This window comes from Anguilla anguilla, chromosome 18 (assembly GCF_013347855.1).
Source record: "Anguilla anguilla isolate fAngAng1 chromosome 18, fAngAng1.pri, whole genome shotgun sequence".
Taxonomy (NCBI): domain Eukaryota; kingdom Metazoa; phylum Chordata; class Actinopteri; order Anguilliformes; family Anguillidae; genus Anguilla; species Anguilla anguilla.
The window spans coordinates 23,212,929-23,234,066 of record NC_049218.1 but is presented as its reverse complement, the minus strand read 5'-3'; the positions used below and the strand labels follow the sequence as shown (position 1 = coordinate 23,234,066).

The 21,138-nt window shown below is 50.0% G+C and overlaps 1 protein-coding gene across 3 annotated transcripts in view; it reads left to right on the top strand.

The window, feature by feature from the left end:
• Positions 1 to 21,138, top strand: part of dst (dystonin) — a 206,867-nt gene that overhangs the window by 171,077 nt on the left and 14,652 nt on the right. For all 3 annotated transcript variants that reach the window (XM_035399721.1, XM_035399719.1, XM_035399720.1), the window contains 19 exons: positions 489 to 715; positions 1,408 to 1,530; positions 1,832 to 1,933; positions 3,313 to 3,414; positions 3,966 to 4,139; positions 4,912 to 5,067; positions 6,860 to 7,057; positions 8,020 to 8,148; positions 10,007 to 10,177; positions 12,269 to 12,424; positions 12,841 to 13,047; positions 13,456 to 13,575; positions 15,213 to 15,382; positions 15,924 to 16,083; positions 17,769 to 17,963; positions 18,317 to 18,445; positions 19,763 to 19,906; positions 20,511 to 20,699; positions 20,848 to 20,977. In XM_035399721.1, coding sequence (XP_035255612.1) covers positions 489 to 715; positions 1,408 to 1,530; positions 1,832 to 1,933; positions 3,313 to 3,414; positions 3,966 to 4,139; positions 4,912 to 5,067; positions 6,860 to 7,057; positions 8,020 to 8,148; positions 10,007 to 10,177; positions 12,269 to 12,424; positions 12,841 to 13,047; positions 13,456 to 13,575; positions 15,213 to 15,382; positions 15,924 to 16,083; positions 17,769 to 17,963; positions 18,317 to 18,445; positions 19,763 to 19,906; positions 20,511 to 20,699; positions 20,848 to 20,977 — 2,982 coding nt within the window. The remainder of the gene's footprint in view (positions 1 to 488; positions 716 to 1,407; positions 1,531 to 1,831; positions 1,934 to 3,312; positions 3,415 to 3,965; positions 4,140 to 4,911; positions 5,068 to 6,859; positions 7,058 to 8,019; positions 8,149 to 10,006; positions 10,178 to 12,268; positions 12,425 to 12,840; positions 13,048 to 13,455; positions 13,576 to 15,212; positions 15,383 to 15,923; positions 16,084 to 17,768; positions 17,964 to 18,316; positions 18,446 to 19,762; positions 19,907 to 20,510; positions 20,700 to 20,847; positions 20,978 to 21,138) is intronic.

Here is a 21,138-nt window from a genome sequence, read left to right as displayed (position 1 = left end):
TGTTACCCATATCCTGTGTATCTGTATTTCCCACAGCCCACTTCCTGTTACCCGTATCCTGAGTGCCTGTATTTCCCACAGCCCACTTCCTGTTACCCATATCCCGTGGGCCTGTATTTACGTACAGCCTCTTCCTGTTACCTGTATCCGTGTGGACCTGTATTTACCCACAGCCCACTTCCTGTTACCCCTATCCTTGTGTACCTGTACTTACCCAAAACCCTCTTCCTGTTACTCGTATCCGTGTGTACCAGCACATTGCTGAGAGAATTCTTTTCTTGCTAGAGATTTGAACCCAAACCTTTTGTTTACTGAAATCGATTTAATATTTTTCTTTCCTTTTAAAATATATTTCTTTACTGTTTTCATCCTATCTGTATAAGAAGTAGCCACATGCCTATAAAGTGCCATCTAATGATGATTCTGGTCTCAGGTAGACTGTTTGGAGTGGATGTTCATTAATCTTAATCTCTCGTTGTTTCACCCAGCGGTCCAGGACAAGCTGGACCTCATGGTGTTCCTGTGGAGCGACATCCAGGCTCTGCTGGAGGAGAGGGAGGCCAAGCTGCTGGACGTGATGGACCTGGCCGAGAAGTTCTGGTGCGACCACGGCGCTCTCATGGTCACCATCAAGGACACCCAGGACCTCCTAAGGGAGATGGAGGGGCCGGGGGTGGACCCCTCTGTGGTCAAACAGCAGCAGGAGACCGTGGAGGTCAGTGGTCGCAGGTCCTACCCTAAATGAACCGTCTATGGTTTCTCACCAGAAACTGTAGTGATAGGAAAACAGAGGTGTCTCTTCCTGTCAGACCAAAGTTCTGTTTATTTTCAAATTTCAATTTCAGTAGTTGAATATTTTTTTCTGGATAGTTGACTGTGTTAACAATGTAGCTGATTCCAGCTCTTGCACCATTTCAGGCTGTTGAAATATTCTTCTCTGTTGTTACAGTGTCTTTTGTTGACTTAATAAATCAAACCTAACCATTTGTTCAGAATGCACTTATGTGCTTTATTTAGAATGGCAGTGTAGCGTAATGGCTAGGAAACTGGGCTTGCAACTGCATAGTTGTAGGTTAGATTCTCAGCTGGAATACTGCCATTATACCCTTGAGCAAGGTCCTTAAACTTAACTGTGTCAGTAAATATCCAGTTATATAAATGGATTGTGTGTAAACAGATGTCAACTGTTAAGTTGCTCTGGATTAATAGTGTCTTCATGTTATAAAAATTTGAAGTTAGTTGCTGTGAACAAGAGCATGTTTTAAATGGGTGTAATTCAGTAGTTTTATTTCTCCCATTTTAAGGAAAAAAGCTGTGAAGACTGGTCTCTTGATTTGATTTGATTAGAGGATGCTTACCTGTCGCCCTGTCCCCCCCATCCCTGTACCCCCGAAATCAACCCCTCAGAATTTTAAGGAGGAGATTGATGGGCTCCAATACGAGCTTGACGTGGTTCAGAACCTGGGGGCGGAGCTTATGGCCTCCTGTGGGGAGCCTGACAAACCCGTGATCAAGAAGAGTATCGATGAGGTAATGCCACTGATGGAACAATAAGCTGCATGGACACACCAACTGTATCCAGCCTAGCAACACACAGAGCATTTTTACCATGAGCCTGTCCGATACAGTACTTTCTGTTGTTTAATTAATTTTGGAATAATATTAGGAGGTCTTGTATGATACATGCAACATGAAACAGAGATACACACACACACACACACACACACCATACACACCACACAAACACACAGTGCTTTTAACACACACATTGCATAGGTTAGAAGTCAGGTGTGTGTGGGAGCGTTTTGAGTGACTGCGCCTGTCCGTGCAGGTGAACTCGGCCTGGGAGACTCTGGATAAGACCTGGAAGGAGCGGGTGGACCGGCTGGAGGAGGCCATGCAGACCGCCGTGCAGTTCCAGGATGGGCTTCAGGTACTGCTCACCTGGAGGAACACACACACACACACACACAAACACACACACTGCTCACCTGGAGGAACACACACACACACACACACAAACACACACACTGCTCACCTGGATGCACACACACAGCTTCAGAGTGTAACTGTACCTGTTGCTGGTGCAGTATCGCCTCCATGCAAACATGTTGTTCTGTTGGTATTCTCATTTTTATATTTACATCAAAGGCAGAAGTGGTGTTCAGAACATATACTGTTTATTAAGAACTGTGTTCACCGTGTGTAAGATTACATTTTTAAGCTATGTGCTTTTTGACTTTCTTATTGGTCCTGTTATGATAATTTTAATGGAAGACCTCACCGACTTCATCAGTGTTCCAATGGCAGACAGATGAACTCATCCTCACCCCAGTGTTCGTTCCTTTGTCTGTGCTTTGAGCTCCACGGCCATTTCATTACGGGCGGTCTGATTAATATTTATCCAGGGAATTGCCGCTGTCCTTTGTAGTTCTGTGATTAAAGTGGCTGGGGGTGAGGGGGGTGAGATTGGGGTGGTGTTGTAAATCAGGCTGTAGTGAAGTGTCTGACCCCTAGCGAGCCCTCCTCAAAACAGGCTGTTCACGCCTGAGGAGCAGAGCCTCATGGGTAATGGAGTTCATTCAGTGATTGGTAATGTTAGCTGACTGTGGGTCAAGACCACAGAGCCATTGAAAGCTTTCTGTTCACCGTTCACCGAGGAGACTAAAGAAACGAGGGTGCAGTAGAATCAAGAGCCGCTTTCCAGTTTGCAGGTGACATCTACCCTGAAGGAGATCAGCTGGTTATGCTGAGTAATGGAGAAATGTCTTGTAGCCACATTTTGGAATATTTAAACATTTATTGTGCTTCTTCTGGGGTGTTTTTTCACGTGCTGTTTGCTTACAATTCGTAGACAGACCTCCACTTGCAGGAAGAACATAGAGCAACGCTGCATGATTGTTCACTGCGACGGCTGCTAATTTGTGGGTTTGTTCAGAAGCTGAGGGAGTGTGTAAAACCAGCTAGTAATTTAGGCTATTGTGTGCCGTTCGAGGCCTCAATGGAGTGAGTTAAAGGATCCTTTGATGAAAAGGCCGTTACTCCGTCCTCGCGACCCGCGTGGTGTTTTATGGCCCCTGAACGGGTTCAGCGAACCGGGTCTTTAAACGGCGTGCGGTTAAAGGCCACACCCACCCCCCACCCCCCCACCCCCCCACCCTCTCGCTGTGGGGAGTTGCAGGAGTGGTGGCATTTTTACGGAGACAAATGGAGGTGGAAAACTAAGGACCCTGGTGGTTTTGTCTGGCGGAGCCCAGGGTTACCGCCATTTTGTTTCTCGCTCCACGCGTGACCCTCGCTCCTCTCCCGCAGGGCATGTTCGACTGGCTGGACATCGTCGAGAGCAAGCTGGACTCCATGTCACCCGTGGGCACCGACCTGGAGACCGTCAAACAGCAAATCGAAGAGCTCAAGGTATCTCGTTTCTGAACGAGTTCCCCGGGATAGCTGCTGTGAAATGAAACACTCCCTTCACCACCTAGAAAATAAGAGTTTAGAAAATAACAAAAGCACAGTGTAAACATCGGGGCTGTTCTTCAGCTCTAGTCAGTATCAGTAGCTGGGCATTTAAATGTCGAAAGCAAACTATGGTATATTATGTTTGCCATTGTGTTTACGTTGAATAGCAGCTGGGTTTTCATTATGTTTTTTCCCTTTCATTGAGTTATCTGTGCCATGGCGTGTCAGTGCAGATTACCAGTGTACATGGTGTACTGGCTAGAGCAGAAAAACTGCCCTAGACAAAACAGTGCGGCTCCTGCAGTAACAACATCTTACCGCTAAAATGACAACCGGCAGATAACCTGTTTCTGCCTTCTGAAATGTTCTTGCATTCTGTTCTTGTTATGAGTATAAATTAGAGAAAGTTTTAAGCAGTTATACCTTCCTAGGAAATCTGTGGGTAGGTTGAGGCAGGGGTGCTGTTGTCATGTGCCTGACCTCTCCCTCCACCCCCCTTTTCTCAGGAGTTTAAGGGCGAGGCCTACCAGCTGCAGATTGAGATGGAGCGACTCAACCACCAGGGAGGGCTGCTCCTGAAGAAGGCGGTGGAGGAAGCGGACAGGAGCGCCATCCAGGAGCCCCTCTCCGAATTAAAGATGCTCTGGGACAACCTGGACGAGAAGACCATCAACAGACAGGTGAGTCAGCTCTCGGGGTGTGACCTGAAGATACGAGTCGGCTGTGTCTGCTTATGTACTGATATGAAAGGGTATGTTTGCGGTTGTAGATCTTGATTCAGGCTTTAGTTTTGTTTGTCTTGAGTCCTTTGTTTTTGTAACAAAGTGGATTTTTTTATTCTCATTAAAATTTTTAAAAATATTTACTATAAATGTGATAAGGGCTGGGTGAAATTCCTCAATGATAATTATCGGATGCAATAATGGTCTTTGCCACCATATGGTGTATTACCTTTCTTTTCATATTTTTCTTTTTAATTATACCTGAAGCAGTTAGTAAACAACCAAACTAAAGAGGCCTTGTGAAATGCTTCTGGAGAAAGAAATCATGACCACTGTAATCTGTTTGGTGTTGTTAAGACAGCCAATCAGCAGCAAAGTTGTACTCCTTCCATGTGATCATGTGATGCGTTTTCATCAATCACTTGGAAGCTACGAGGCTTTCCTCCTGTCTTATGGTCACCCAATAGACAACAGCGGTGATATTGTTTTCCGAGAGCAATTTGTGCAGTTTCTGAAGCGTGGTTGTTTGACGAAAATAAAGGCAATACACCACACGGTGGTGACGATCGTTACTGCATTCGATAATTATTGTCGCGGTACATCACCCAGCTCTAAGTGTGACCATACATCCTGCTGAACACTTTCTTTGCGCCAGCTTGGCTTGAGGAAAAATGGAACGGGAAATGTCTTGTTTCTCAGTGGTGTGTTTTGTTGGTTGTAATTCCCACAGCACAAGCTGGAGGGCGCTCTGCTGGCCCTGGGGCAGTTCCAGCACGCCCTGGACGAGCTGCTCACCTGGCTGACCCACACCGAGGAGCTGCTCAACGAACAGCGCAAGGCTGGCGGCGACCCCAAGGCCATCGAGATCGAGCTGGCCAAACACCACGTACGTCTGTCCGTCCGTCCGTCCGTCCGTCCGTCCGTCCGACCGTCTGTCTGTCTGTCTGTCTGTCCGTCCGTCTGTCTGTCACAGCGGGTTTAACTGTGAAGCCGTTTACAGCTGACTGCGATTTCACAGTCGCACACGGTTATAAAGTACAAGGACCCCGCGTACGCTCTCGTCTTTTAGGTTCCTCTGAATTGATTCCCATCGACTCGGTTTAGATTGTTTTCTTTGAAGGAGCAGATAATGTTTCCTGGTATTCAGCCTCCACTTTTATGACAACGGCCTTTGAGAAATCGAAGCCTTTACGGTATTGACAGGGAGGGTTTTGTCTCTCTTCATGGACAAGGACATAACACTATTATAGCCACAAGGACCGTAGGAAGGGAGTGATGTCAGCAATTACCCGTGTGTCTGTTCTGTGCGTTCGCAAGGCATGGAAAATATTGTCCCTGTTTGTTTTCCTCCGAAATTCGTTTTAAAATAGAACGGAGCGCTTCAATCCAGCATCTGAATGAAAGTCATAAATTGCTGGCCATCATGCCAGAGGAATAAATACTTATTACAAACCCATTAAAGGTTCTATTTTTGCCAACAAATCGGGAGTATAAGGCTTGCCAGAACATTCCGTGGAGTGCCGGCCCCTCTGATTGGCCAAGATCAACAGCGGGCGATAAACAGTGCAGGCCGTCGGAAAGATCAGAGGGCCTGGCCTCCTTGCTGTGGTGTTTCAGCCTGTAGGGCGAAGCCCCGCTCTGGTTCACACCCTTTAAAGACCACACCGACGCTAACGGCTAACGGACACAGGTCTGCTCGGTCCGGCTCCTGTGGCGGTTGTTTCCTGGGAGACCTTGCAGAACTATGCATCCAGAAACATCCGGCATATTGCCTCACAGGCCAGCAGGGACGGTGACGGAGGGGAGAGCAAGCCACTTCCCCCCGAGGGTCCCATTTCACACGGTTAATCAGGGTCTGTGTGGGTGTGCAGACCTCTAAAGGGGTTAGACTTATCTCCATTCATCAGTTACCCCTTGATTAATGGTGTGTGTGTGTGCGTGTGTGTGTGTATGTATGTGTGTGTGTGTGTATGAGTGTGTTTTTCAGCGTGGACCTGCCAGTGTCAGTGTACATTTGGAAATGAGAATTAGTTTGTTTGTAGGTCATTAGCTGAGTGAATGGGCATTGCAACTAGAATCTTGTAAGATATAAAAAGTTTGTTACCTTACATGATGCCGGACATTATTTTGGTAGGGAAAGGGATGATGTAGCAGGGGGATAATGCTGTGTGAGTATTGTGGTGGGAGCAGAGTACCTGATGGGAGATGGTGTTTTTGGGGGGATGACGCTGTGTAAATATTGTGGTGGGAGCAGAGTACCTGATGGGAGATGGTGTTTTTGGGGGGATGACGCTGTGTAAATATTGTGGTGGGAGCAGAGTGCATGATGGGAGATGGTGTTTTTGGGGGAATAATGCTGTGTGAATATTTTGGTGGCTGCAAGGTGCCTGATGGGAGATGGTGTTTTTGGGGGGATGATTCTGTGTGAATATTGTGGTGGGAGCAGAGTGCATGATGGGAGATGGTGTTTTTGGGGGAATAATGCTGTGTGAATATTTTGGTGGCTGCAAGGTGCCTGATGGAAGATGGTGTTTTTGGGGGGATGATTCTATGTGAATATTGTTATGGGAGCAGAGTGCCTGATGGGAGATGGTGTTTTTGGGGGGATGATTCTGTGTGAATATTGTTATGGGAGCAGAGTGCCTGATGGGAGATGGTGTTTTTATGTGGGTCTCCAGGTGCTGCAGAACGATGTGCTGGCCCATAAGAGCACGGTGGAGGCGGTGAACAAGGCGGGCAGTGACCTGATGGAGTCCAGCGCGGGCGAGGAGGCCAGCAGCCTGCAGGGCAAGCTGGAGAACCTCAACCAGCGCTGGCAGAACATTCTGGAGAAGACCAAACTCAGGAGGCAGCATCTGGACAGCGCCCTGCTCCAGGTGCGTCTTTCCACAATCCCCGGCGGCCAATCTCCAGTCTCTGCTTGTCGTAGGCTGCCAGATCTCCCCCAACTGAACTGTGATTTACTACACCCTTACCCCTGGGGGGGTGGGATTTCGAAATCACAAAGGGGGTGTGGCCAGCAGAACCCCCCCCTCCCCCTCGCCTGGAATCGCCGTGGTTTCATGTTCTTTTTCAGAACCCTGACACTAAGGGCTTTCATTTTTCCTTTAGAGGGATGTGAGGAATGAAAATTATGCTTGTAAATTATTTTTTTCTTTCTGGAATTTTAAAAGGCTCTTTATCAGAAGAGAAATAGGTTTTTATTACCTCTAGTTTTATGGACAAAAATGGAATGTTCTTCAAAAGCTTTTGAAAGTAATATAGAGCATTTACCTTGTACTAGAAAAATGACAGTAGTATTTATTCAGAAAGTTGTGTAAAAAAATAATAGTAGGGTCTTGTGGCAGTGTTTATATAAGTATTATTTTCACTTGTCACATTTTTTTCTCAGATGCATTTATAGAGACGGAGTCTGCTCAAATTAAAATGTGAAAAGGTTAATGCGTCACGCTTAAAATGGTTGCTTTAATGTGCAATCTAATGGAGGGGTGAGGATTAGACATGCTTAGCAAAGTGCAGGCCTGTTTGGAGTGATTGTGTATGGTATGTGTAGATTGCTCGGTCTGGCCCTAGACGCTATTGTTTAGACTGTGAATGCTGTGGAGATGCCCTTTGGAATACCCTAAATATTAAAGAGTCTGGGGGTGTGAATGGCTTTGAGCCCCGAAATCTGATTGGCTCAAACCCTCAGAGTCCTGGCATATTGTCTCCATGCCTTGCGGGTGTGATAGAGGCATCGCCGTCTCCTGGGTGATACATGCAGCATCGTCTCCTCGGCGACACAGGCAGCGCGGTCTCCTCGGCGACACAGGCATCATTGTCTCCCCCTGTGTCACAGGCCCAAGGTTTCCACGGCGAGATCGAGGACATGCAGCAGTGGCTGAAAGACACGGAGCGGCAGCTGCTGGCGTCGAAGGCGGTGGGGGGCTTACCGGAGACGGCCCGGGAGCAGCTCAGCGCCCATCTGGTACGTCTTCACCGGCACAAAATACCCGCTCACAGCCGACTGCTTCGCCAGCGCCAGGGAGGAGCACCCTGCGCCTCTTTCTCTTTTTTTGTTCTTTGCCGTTGTTTGTTTTCTTTTGCTCGAAGAAGTGTGAAAAGTAAATTACGTTGCAAACAAAAACGAAAAGCCACCGAAACAAATGCTCACAAACGTGAGCTATTCACTGCACAATGTATGAAGCACTGTAAGACCCCTCCCCAACCCAACCCCCACCACTCCCACCCCCGCCCACACCTCCCCACCACCCCCGCCGTACCAGAGTGGGATAGTGACCTCAGGCACAGTTAATCCCTCCCCAAAGGAATGGCAATTACTGCACTGTGCATTAGGGAAGGACAGGTATTAATGATACAGAAATAATGAAGTTTTTGGTGAGACATAATGCTTTTCATAACTCGAGATGTAACTGCGTGATATTGCAGTCCTGGTGTGTGTAGGTGTGTGTCTGTGTGTATGTGATTCCCCCAGGGCATCTTACATTAAAATTAGATGGTAAAAGCTCCTTTTTAACAACCACAGATGTGGCAGACCAAATGTGAAAGACAATTGGATAAATGATTAATAATTATTTTCACAATAATTATGATTTCATCAAACTACATGCAAAACAAACTTATCAGGGATAGTGAATGAGATCAGATGGTACTGCCAGGTCATGCTAATGTGCATGATGTAATATAGCCTGAGGTACCTTTTCCTCCATTGCTTTTATGCACATGATTAATCTACGCAAACATATTCACCCCCACACATGGAACATTTAGCAGTAATGCTGTCATGGGCAAGCGGTCAAAGACATATCCCCCCACAAGGACTGTGTAGCTGTGTGTCGAGCCACACACACTGTATGCATATTATTATATGATCTACAGGCAATTTGAGGAAACTTAACCATCTACAGCATGCCCGTTATGAATATTTGCATTGGTGCAAAAAGGTCAGCTAGCAAAACTTAATAATAAAGTGTCATAATGTATTACATCACATCACATTAGAGGCATATACTAGACGCTCTTATCCAGAGCGACTTACAATTATTATGATTTTTTTACATAGCATTTACATTGCATCTATTTACAGCTGGATATATACTGAGGCAATGCAGGTTAAGTACCTTGCTCAAGGGTGCAACGGCAGTGTCCTACCTGGGAATCAAACCTGCAACCTTTATTTCACAAGACCAGTTCCTTACCCATTATGCTACACTGCCGCCCTGTAATGCCTGTTGTGATGAACTGAGAGCAGGTGTGGCTCTTTTATCGCTCATTAAACTGTGAGAGCAGGAATGTGAAGTTCACACTCCGCTCTTACGTAAGCCAGCGTGCGTTCTCCTTTTACGAGGGAGCAGTGTCCAGCTGGCACAGCGTTCCTCACTGAACGTGGCATTCCTGTGTACAGCTGCCAGCTGGATATTCACTTGAGTGGTTCAGATCAAGCACCTTGCTCGAGGCTGTGCCTCTCCTGGGATTTGAACCTGAAAACTCTCCTAATCGCTGTAGCACACTGTTGCGGCAGGGGTGTGTGACTGTGTTCCCCTCTCTCTCTCTGTCGGAGCTGTGCAGTGTGTTTAGTGTTCAGGCTGGTGTGTGTGACTGTGTTCCCCTCTCTTTCTCTGTAGGAGCTGTGCAGTGTGTTTAGTGTTCAGGCTGGTGTGTGTGACTGTGTTCTCCTCTCTCTCTCTGTAGGAGCTGTGCAGTGTGTTTAGTGTTCAGGCTGGGGTGTGTGACTGTGTTCTCCTCTCTCTCTCTGTAGGAGCTGTGCAGTGTGTTTAGTGTTCAGGCTGGGGTGTGTGACTGTGTTCTCCTCTCTCTCTCTGTAGGAGTTATGCAGTGTGTTCCAGGCCAAGGAGGAGCTGTACCAGGACCTGATGGGGCGGGGCCAGAAACTCCTGGCCGTCGTTCACGGGGGTCAGGACGCCAACACCGAGCAGGACCTCCGAAACCTGCAGGAGAAGTGGGAGAGCGTGCAAGCCAAGCTGGAGGAGAGAAAGGTGAGCGATAGGACTGTACAGGTGTGTGATAGAGGGACAGGTGAGCAGTAGGTCTGTATAGAGGGACAGGTGAGCAGTAGGACTGTACAGGTGTGTGATAGAGGGACAGGTGAGCAGTGGGGCTGTACAGGTATGTGATAGAGGGACAGGTGAGCAGTAGGGCTGTATAGAGGGACAGGTGAGCAGTAGGACTGTACAGGCGTGTGGTTTAGGGGTGAGCAGTATGTTCTGTAGGTGAAGGTATCTGAGAGGCTGGTGAGTGGTTTAGGGGTGAGCAGTATGTTCTGTAGGTGAAGGTATCTGAGAGGCTGGTGAGTGGTTTAGGGGTGAGCAGTATGTTCTGTAGGTGAAGGTATCTGAGAGGCTGGTGAGTGGTTTAGGGGTGAGCAGTATGTTCTGTAGGTGAAGGTATCTGAGAGGCTGGTGAGTGGTTTAGGGGTGAGCAGTATGTTCTGTAGGTGAAGGTATCTGAGAGGCTGGTGAGTGGTTTAGGGGTGAGCAGTACGGATGTTACGCACGCGGTGTGACGTGATTTCTGCTGCAGACTCAGGGCCCCAGGGGGTCGATGCGGTCAACAGTAAGACTTACCGAGCTCATCTCAGGCTTCTGTCTTCAGTGGAAGAAGTGAGGCTTAACCACGCCTGCCCCATGTGAGGGTCTTTTCTGAAGCTCTGTGGTTAATGAACTACAGAGAGTTGGTGGGCGGGGGGGTGGGGGGGTGGTGGGGAGGGGGGGTGCGTGGGTGGGGCAGCGTCCAGGATGTGGTGTGAAGTTGATGTGAGTACCAGGCGCCTGATTCTGCTGAGCAAGCAGAATTTGTGAGTCAGCGCGTGAATGTGAGGTTTCTGACCTGTGAGGGAACATCCCACAGGATGGAGTATGATGATGGGGTGCGGCGGGGGCGGGTGCGGTGGGGGCAGGTGGGGTGGGGGGTGTATGGGGGTGAGAGATAAAGACGCAGCCTACGGATATGAGATTCGTGCTCCAAACTCTACATCTGCATCCTTAACCCTTTTAGCTGTGAGATCATAAATATGTGACAAGAAAGTTCTTAACTGAGCATTCTAATGCTGATGTCACAATCACTACTGGCAACTGAAACATATGGAGTTCTAGAACCATGACATAGAATTTTGGAAAAAAAATATTCCATATGCCTAAGGCGCATAGACACAGTGATAAGTGTGCTGGATTTAACAGACCGTGCATGTTAACACATATGCAAGGTACCCGTAGCGGTATGGCATTGAAACCATCGCTTGAGGCCATATTACATAAAGTAGGATGAGACAGTCTTCTGATTTATAAGTTATTCTGTGTTAGGCTGCTGGGTGTCTCATTCGGTTAAGGCACCGGATCCAGATCTTCCCAGCGGTACCTGTGGCCGGTAGTTCCATGGAGCAAAGTGCAATCGTCAGTTGCCTCTCCCAGGGTGTGGGAGGGTTCAGTGGGTTAGGGGTCTGCGTTTCATCGCTCTCTAGTGACCCCCGCTGGTCAAAGCCTCATAATGAATGAAGTACTCTGACTCCGCTTTGTGCAAGCTCATCCGTAGTCTGAGGTGTGAAAAGAAGCAGCTGGTGCACCACGTTTTAGGAGGGGAACCGCAGGTGTCTGCACTCCCTCGAATTGGCAGTGCTGTTAGCGCATGGACACAGCTGTGGTTGCTGATAATTACACATTCCAAAATTGGGTGAGATTCAGAGCATGTTCAGACCACTTTGGGTGCCACAGTTAGAAAAGAAATAAGTAAATAAAAGTATTTTATGTAGTACAGCTGCGTTGTTTCACACTACAACCTCCTTTCATCTGGCTGAAACTCTGTTAAGGGAGCCCTGTGTTTTTTTTTCTTATTAGATTGCATGAACGGCTAATGATTTAATTAGTGCATCTCTATGGGCTCTGTGTGTCATTGGTTAAGCATAATTTTCCCTTATTTAAGAATCCATTGTTCCGGACAAGTAGACTTCCTCTGTTTGGACGGTAGCCATGGCGACAGATGATCCTGGGATGATGGAAGGAGCTGTTTATGGAGTACGGTGGGATGGATGTGTCTGTGACCTCTGACCTCTGACCTCTGTGTGTTTGGTGCAGGTGAAAATGGAGGAGGCCCTGACCCTGGCCACCGAGTTCCACAACTCCCTGCAGGACTTCATCAACTGGCTGACCCAGGCTGAGCAGACCCTCACCATGGCCTCCCCCGCCTCTCTCATACTGGAGACCGTCATGTTCCAGATCGACGAGCACAAGGTGTGTGTGTGTGTGTGTGTGTGTGAGCGCTGTGTGTGTATGTGTGTGCATCTGTGTATGGTGTGTTTGCGCATGCGTGTGTGTGTATATGTGCATGTGTACGTGTGTGCTAACTAGTACGTAGTGTTAAGTAGAGGCATTAAGTAGTAGTATGATGTATGCTCTGGAGACCCTGATAGAGGTGATGCACACTGCCTGAAACAGGACGAACCAGACATGGGACGCTCTTCTCTTCTTCTGTTTATTTATTTTACAGATGGCACACCTGGTGCCTCAGTAAACTTTACTGTATAACGCAGAGGGTGTATGTCCAGATACAGACAGAGCCAAACAGGGCGCTCGATCGGCTCCCGAGGTGGGGGGCAGCCCTGGGTCCTTCCCCCTCCTCACCCGCGTGCGTCTCTGTCTGTCCGCAGGTGTTTGTGACGGAGGTGAACTCGCACCGCGAGCAGGTGATGGAGCTGGACAAGACGGGGACGCACCTGAAGTACTTCAGCCAGAAGCAGGACGTGGTGCTGATCAAGAACCTGCTGATCAGCGTGCAGAGCCGCTGGGAGAAGGTGGTGCAGCGGTCGGTGGAGAGGGGCCGCGTCCTGGACGACGCCCGCAAGCGCGCCAAGCAGGTGAGGCCCCGCCCCCCCCCAAGAGCATCACCTGATCCCACTGACCAATCAGCTTTAGAGTTCATTTAGGGCATGTTTGGGTACTGATAATCAGACCCCAGAATGTATATCCTTTGCTCACTCACTCTCTCACTCACTGTGTGTGTGTAAATGTGTGTGTGTGTGCGCGCAACGAAAGTGTTCAGTGTTTTTAATAATACATCACAGACACATCTGAGCTTTATTAGTTCCAGGTTGAGCACCACTGCGCTCCATTTCCTGGCGTTCTCCACAAGACGTTCACAGGAAAGCACCGAACGAATCAATCTTCCTCCTCGAGACGAACAAGTGAAATTAAAGTTCTTCAAAAAAAGGAAAATAAATAAGAAGCCTTTGTCTCCTCTCTTTTTTTTTCTCTCTCTCTCCAAGTTCAACGAAACCTGGAGCAAGTTGAGCGAGTGGCTGGAGGAGTCGGAGAGGGCCCTGGACTCTGAGCTGGAGATCGCCAACGAGCCGGACAAGATCAAGGCGCAGCTGACCCAGCACAAGGTAGCTCGACCTCGGTTCACCCTTTACTTCCCGGCAGAGACGGGGCAAAAAAAACCAGAATAAAAGTACGGTGAGGTGCAAGAGCGGGCGTGGGAGGAGGAGTCTTCCGCTCTCTTTTAACGGAGCGGACGTTTGTCAGAGCCGCGGCTGTTATCTGAACCGCAGCCGAGCTGATGGGGCTTTTCTTGTGCTGTGTGAAGTGCTGAAAGGTCGGTTGTTAGTCATGTGACTGAGGCCTTTCCTTTCTTTACTGTGTGCTGTGGGTCCGGACCGAACCGTTATCCTGCTCTGTGTTCTCTGGTCTTTACCCACTTTACTGTGTGTGGCGGGGTCTGTACCAAACCGTTATCCTGCTCTGTGTTCTCTGGTCTTTACCCACTTTACTGTGTGTGGTGGGGTCTGTACCAAATTGTTATCCTGCTCTGTGTTCTCTAACCCCCCCCCCCCCCCCCCCAGTGCAGGGCTTGTGCTAATCCTTTCATAATCCCTGGATGTACAGTATGGAACTCTGCCGTTCCTGATTTTGGATACGTTTAATCCTGGCAAATGAAGGGCTTGCGGATTTAACCCCTCCCCCCAGTGTAGAGGCACGCTCTCTCTCGGGTGTGTTTACCAGAGAAACACGCTCAGGGTGCCCCCCCCATCCCCACCCCCCACCCTCTCCCCCGGTGTATAGGCACGCTCTCTCTCGGGTGCGTTTACCAGAGAAACACACTCAGGGCTCCCCCCCCCCCCCCCTTCTCACCCCCCACCCCTCTATTGTGCACCAACCGCTTTAAAACCATTTTTCATGCGTTCCAAAGTTCGGAGGTGACGGGACAGGGCTGGTGTTGTGTGCCGATGAGTCAACTATCGGGGGGGGTGCGGAGGCGGCGGGGGGGGGGGGGGGGGGGGTTGGGGGGTATGGTCAGAGAGGGATTACGCGCGGCGCCGGGCAGTCGGTGAGCTTGCCGGTGACCCGGGTTCGGTTACGGGGGGGGCGGAGCCTCGGCCGAACGCCACCGCGGCCGCAGTCGCCATCTCCCCGTCTCCGGGCCGCACAGCTGTTCCGCCGCAGAGAGGCTCTTAATTGTCTCCGGAGATCAAAGCCCCTCAAAGCCCCGTTTTTTACCGGATCATCCCGAACACATGCGCGCATTCCCCCTGCATTACAATGACACGTCAGCCTCAGAACTGCGGTTTTTATAGTGGAAACGGGGGGCGTGAGCGAGTGAGCGCGTTCACACCGGCTGGACAGCGTTGTGGCGCAGGTCCTGCGAGGCGCGAAACCTTCGCCAATCTCTGACGCTAAACGGTTTATTGAATGCGACTTGCGGGCCTTGTTTTTCTGGGTCTTGCTTTTTATATCGATCCATCTTTTCATCGCGCAGTGTGTGATGTTGAATCGGTTTGTTGTTGACCTTTGTTGGGAAATGTGTGTACATGCAAAACATTAGCAGCTGCTCACAAAAACACGATGTGGACATTAAATGCAAAAATATCCTGTTTTTACACCCCAAAAAATGGAATGCATGTTTGAAAAATGAGGGTCAGGTGGAGGTAGTGTTTATATTGGATGGGAGGAGGGTGGGGGCGGGGTCAGAGAGCAGTTGTTGCCTGCGGTTACTCATCCAGCCTGTTTTCGGGGGGGCGTGCAGGAGTTCCAGAAGGCCCTGGGGAGCAAGCACTCGGTGTACGACACCACCAGCCGCACGGGCCGCGCCCTGAAGGACAAGACCTCCCTGGAGGACGACCACCAGCGGCTGGACGACATGCTGAGCGAGCTGCGCGACAAGTGGGACACCGTGTGCGGCAAGTCCGTGGAGAGGTACGGGGTCAGGGGTCAGAGGTCACGGGGGGGCGGAGCTCCACAGACTGTGGCTGGAGAGAGCTAACAGGGGTTTGAATGGTTTTGGGAAAAGGGAGTGAGTGGGTGCCCTGTTCGGTGGGCAGTGTTTTCTGGGCTTCTTGTTCCTCTTGTGGTAAATGTAGGAATTACAGAGGGCCCAGAAGTTAGCAAAGTGCGTGTGTTAGACAGTGAGTGCATACGTTAGTGAGTTACTGAATCGGTGAGCGAGTCAGGGATTCAACGAGTGAGTCTCAGTGAGTGAATGAGGAAAAGTGATTAAGCACCTGGATGAGAGACTCTGTGGGTGAGTTAGTGAATCAGTGAGTCAATGAGTAAGTGAGAATGAGTGGCCGGTTTACATGACCAGTGTGGAATAAATACCTGTGGATGTGTGGGTGCTACTGTTGAGTTTATAAGCCTTGCTAACGGTGACCTTTGACCTGCCATCTGTTACCAGCGTGCATTGCGCTGAGTCCTCAGTGTGTGCCCTTACCCTGTGCCCCATGCTTTCGCCCCCCAGGCAAAACAAGCTGGAGGAGGCGCTGCTGTTCTCGGGCCAGTTCAGCGACGCCCTCCAGGCCCTGATTGACTGGCTGTACCGGGTGGAGCCCCAGCTGGCCGACGACCAGCCGGTGCACGGCGACATCGACCTGGTGCTCAACCTCATCGACAGCCACAAGGTAGGACCCATGGGCGTCCTGGGAGGTGCCTGCCCAATTTACCAGGCCCTGTGATTCAAAGGTGGAAAATCCAGGTTCAGAAAGTAAAAGTCCTTCCCAGTGTTTTGTTCCAACCACCTGGATTTGCTGATTAGCACTATTCTTCAACCAGGAGGTAGAACTAATTAGGAGAATCAGCTGTCTGAGTTCATGGGCGAAAGAAACACATGGCAGGACTTTTACCTTCTGACCCCTGGACTTTCCACCTCTGCTGCGATTGCTCTAGATTCCTCTGGCACATTTCCCTCTTTTTTTTTGCTTTTTGAAAAATAACAATGTATTAAAACAATGAAGTCGTTGTTGTCATCCAGGTTATTAATAGAAACAGCTGCAAGAACAAGCTTTATCCAGCCAAACAGGACTTTGTTTGAAGTCTCACCATGTGTGGCCCACAAAGAATTTAGAAGTACTTCAAGGTTCAGACACCTCACTCACTACTGAGTCATCCAAGGTCTTCTTTTTCATACCCTTTAAGAGCTTAGTTTTAAACATGGGGGTTGTGATGTCAGTACCTGAAGTGCTTGACTGATTAGTACCTCCGTCAAGCACTGAGGAGTTTGTTCAATGTCAAAAGCGCTGGTTTGAATCAGTCTTGAAATGAGTCATGTACGACCCGCTGACTCGGGGACAGAATCTGTGCGTCATCTGAGAGAAATAGACCCTCGGTCAGTAGAGTTTTGTCAGTCCTTATATAGAGCACTTAGGGTTGCCGAGAAACAGTATGACCTCATGTTGTCAGAGACGTGAAGCTCTGTGTGTCTGAATGGGGCCTTGTTGAGAGCTGTAAGTTCTGTAAGAAAATGGGTGAAGCCTATGCAGTCCACATGATGGTGGCAGTGCGTGATGTTTTAACTGTTTTGACAGCCACAGCTGGATGTTTACTGCTGTAGTCTCCCATTCAGTGAGTTCCTGTTGTAAGTGACTGTGTCCAACGGTGGTGCCCACCCATGATCCTCCAGTTACACGAGCAGTGTCTTAAACATGCCCCCCGTGGGGGTGTGTGACAGGTCATGTGTTCATGGCTATTATTCAGTAAGCCTCTTCACTCCAGGGCAGTGTGTCATGCATGGTATCCACGGTTACTGTAACACTACACTGTGAGACTGCTGGAGGTCATGTGTGGTTATCAGCGTGAGGAATGTATGGCCGATTATTACCAGACAGTAATGGGGGGGGTAATGGGGGGGGGGGGGGGGGGGTGGTAATTGGACACTAATGGAGCATATGTGTGTCAGTGTCAGAGAGTTCTGTAGTGTGTGTGTTGGGGTGGGGGTGGGGGGGGGTATTGGAGGCTAATGCAGTGTGTGTGGGTATGACAGAGTAATGGAGCAATGTGGTTCTCAGACAGTAAGTGAGTGTGTGTGGGTTCTGGTGGTGAGGTGTGTGTGGTTATCAGACAGTAAGTGAGTGTGTGTGGGTTCTGGTGGTGAGGTGTGTTGTGGTTACAGACAGTAAGTGAGTGTGTGTGGGTTCTGGTGGTGAGGTGTGTGTGGTTATCAGACAGTAAGTGAGCATGTGCGGGTTCCAGTGGTGAGGTGATAGTGTGTGGTTATCAGACTCTAAGTGATTGTGTGTGGGTTCTGGTGGTGAGGTGTATGTGGTTATCAGACTCTAAGTGAGTGTGTTTGGGTTCTCCTGTGGGGCAGGTCTTCCAGAAGGAGTTGGGGAAGAGGACAGGAAGCGTGCAGGCACTGAAGCGCTCGGCGCGGGAGCTGATCGAGAACAGACACGACGACTCTTCCTGGGTCAAAGTTCAGATGCAGGAGCTGAGCACGCGCTGGGAGACGGTGTGCGCCCTCTCCGTTTCCAAACAGACGCGGCTGGAGCAGGCCCTGTGCCAGGTAGGCCCGCGCCACACCCGGACCACACCCACGCCATGCCCTGGTCACACCCCACTCCCACTCCATTACATTACACTGTGGAAAAAGAGTATTTGCTCTTTTCCAAAGTGACTCACAAAATAAAGTGCATAAGTGCATTAAATCTGTTTATAAGAGCAACAGATTAGCTAACACCCAGTAAATGTGAAATACTGTAATAAACAGCTACACTGTTATTCGGTAGCAGTGCGGTTGAGTAAGCCTCTCTCATTCCGACTGAAATACACACTCTGAGTCACCTCTGGTGGTTTTGGTGCCTGCCTGTGTACTTGAGTGCCGGTTTGACCTCTGACCTCTGACTTCCTGTCTCTCAGGCAGAGGAGTTCCACTCCACCGTGCACATCCTGCTGGAATGGCTGGCTGAGGCCGAGCAGAGCCTGCGTTTCCATGGTGCCCTGCCCGACGACGAGGAAGCCCTGAGGGTGCTCATCGAGCAGCACAAGGTAAGTGCTGGAGAGAGCACTGCACTGAGCGTGTGCAGAGGACAAGCCTGCACTGAGCGTGTGCAGAAGGCAAGCCTGCACTGAGCATGTGCAGAAGACAAGCCTGCACTGAGCATGTGCAGAAGGCAAGCCTGCACTGAGCGTGTGCAGAAGGTAAGCCTGCACTGCACTGAGCGTGTGCAGAAGGTAAGCCTGCACTGCACTGAGCGTGTGCAGAAGACAAGCCTGCACTGAGCATGTGCAGAAGGCAAGCCTGCACTGAGCATGTGCAGAAGGAGAACCTGCACTGAGCATGTGCAAAAGGAAAGCCACCATGGAGTGTGTGTAGAAGGCAAGCCTGCACTGAGCATGTGCAGAAGGCAAGCCTGCACTGAGCGTGTGCAGAAGGCAAGCCTGCACTGAGCATGTGCAGAAGGCAAGCCTGCACTGGGGTTAGTTAGATTGAACTCTCAGATTTGATGAGAGAGGCTTAAAGGGAGTACAGAGGACAGCAGTGGGAGTGTGCGGAACAGCAGCAGTTGGAGTGTGTGGAACAGCAGCGGGAGTGTGTGGAACAGCAGTGCAGGTGTGTGGAACAACACTGAGGGTGAACAGCAGTGAGGATGAACAGCAGTGGGGGTGTGTAGAACAGCAGTGAGGATGAATAGCAGAGGGGGTGTGTGGAACAGCACTGAGGGTGAACAGCAGTGAGGGTGAATAGCAGAGGGGGTGTGTGGAACAGCACTGAGGGTGAACAGCACTGATGGTGAATAGCAGAGGGGGTGTGTGGAACAGCACTCCGGGTGTACGTAGCTCTAACATGCTCAGACACATTCTGGAGAAATGACTTTGTTCAGACACACGCAGGTTGGAAGCGATTTTTGGCCCAACTCCCTTTTATCTGCAAACATCCATCCTTTCATTCTGTTCTCCAGCAGTAAGGCAGCGTATTCACTGAGTCTGTTTCAGATTGTGCTTTCCTGTGCGTATCAGTGACCTGCCAGCTGAGAAACCTCTAAAATGCCATACATGGCCTTTTTCATTGTGCTTGAGGCAGTGGCGTGCCAAAGCCAAATCTTTCTCCAGAATATTATATTTCTCATACGCATGAGGTCACGTTTGAACCGAAGAATAGTTTTCAGCGCTCGACCGTCACGTTTTATTCATCACAGCTGATTTATTTTCACTTAATTAAGCCGACCGGCTTTTCCAGGGGATTGGCGGGTTGGTCGGCGATGAGCTTGGACAGGAGACTGAAGGGCGATTATGGTCATCGGAGGCTGTGAAACGGGAACTGGATTTTTAATTTAGATTTTTTTTTTTCGGGCGGTGTTACAGGAGTTCATGAAGAAGCTGGAGGAGAAGCGGGGTGCTCTCACCAAAGCCACCAACATGGGGGAGGCCATCCTGACCATCTGTCACCCCGACTCCATCACCACCATCAAGCACTGGAACACCATCATCAAGGCGCGGTTCGAAGAGGTCAGTGCGCGTCACGCCGCCCGCTCCCGGGCTGCAACGAACGGCGCTAGTACTGTGTTCCGCATGGCAGACGGAGCTCACTGAGGAGCTCTGTGTCCTAGCAGCGTTTGTACTTATAATGTGATACCCAGGGCTACTAATTTACACATTAGATCCATCCACAGAGATCACTCAGGTATGTCTGGAATGTGCTCGTGAAGTAGGTTAGATCTCTGGCCCAGATATTCTTCATACTAGCTGAGCAGCAGTTAACATTTTTTTTTGGGTGGGGTGAGAGCTCTGTGGGGCGGGTGCGAGTTCTGTGGGGGCTGAGAGTTCTGCGGGGGGGGGGGGGGGGGAGTTCTTTGGAGGTGCGAGAGTTCTGTGTGCGGGTGTGAGAGTTCTTTGGGGAGCAGTGGGAGCTCTGTGGGGGGTGAGAGTTTTGTGGAAGAGGGTGAGAGTTCTGGGAGGGGGGTGTTAAGTTCTGTGTGGGGGGGGGGGGTTCTATGGGGGGTGAGAGTTCTGGGGTTGGGGGGGTGTTCTATGGGGGTGAGAGTTCTAGGGTGGGAGGTTAAGTTCTGTGTGGGGGAGTTGAAGTTCAATCTGCACTCGACTTGTTCGCCAGGTCCAGGCGTGGGCGCGGCAGCACCTGCACAGGCTGGGCGGGGCCCTGGAAGAGCTCCTGGCCACGCTGGACCTCCTGGAGAACCTACTGGGCTGGCTGCAGTGGGCCGAGACCACCCTGAACCAGAAGGACAAGGACGCCCTGCCCCAGGAGATCGAGGAAGTCAAGGCCCTCATCGCCGAACACCAGGTATGGCTCTCCCAGCGTGCCTTCAACGAATGCGAGACTTAGAGGGAGGTCCTCCCTCGAGTAAGCACATCTTACTCCACATTGGTTCCTATGGTCTCATAAACCCCCATTCGTTCACACCCGCCCCCCCTCATTGTTTCCCGAACAGACGTTCATGGAGGAAATGACCAGGAAGCAGCCCGACGTGGACAAAATCACCAAGACGCACAAGAGGAAGGCCACGACCGAGCCCCCCGTCCAGTCTCACATCCCCATCCTGGAGAAAGGGCGCCCAGCCAGTAGGTGTCCCATTCGCATGAGAGAGATTTGTGTCCCTCTTGACAGGTTAATGTTCCAAACTCAGACAGGAAGTAGGTTTTATCCTGCTCCAAGTGGAATATGGGTGTCCTGCACAGGCAGGAAGAAGGTTTTGTGCTCAGACAGATGGAATATGGGTGTT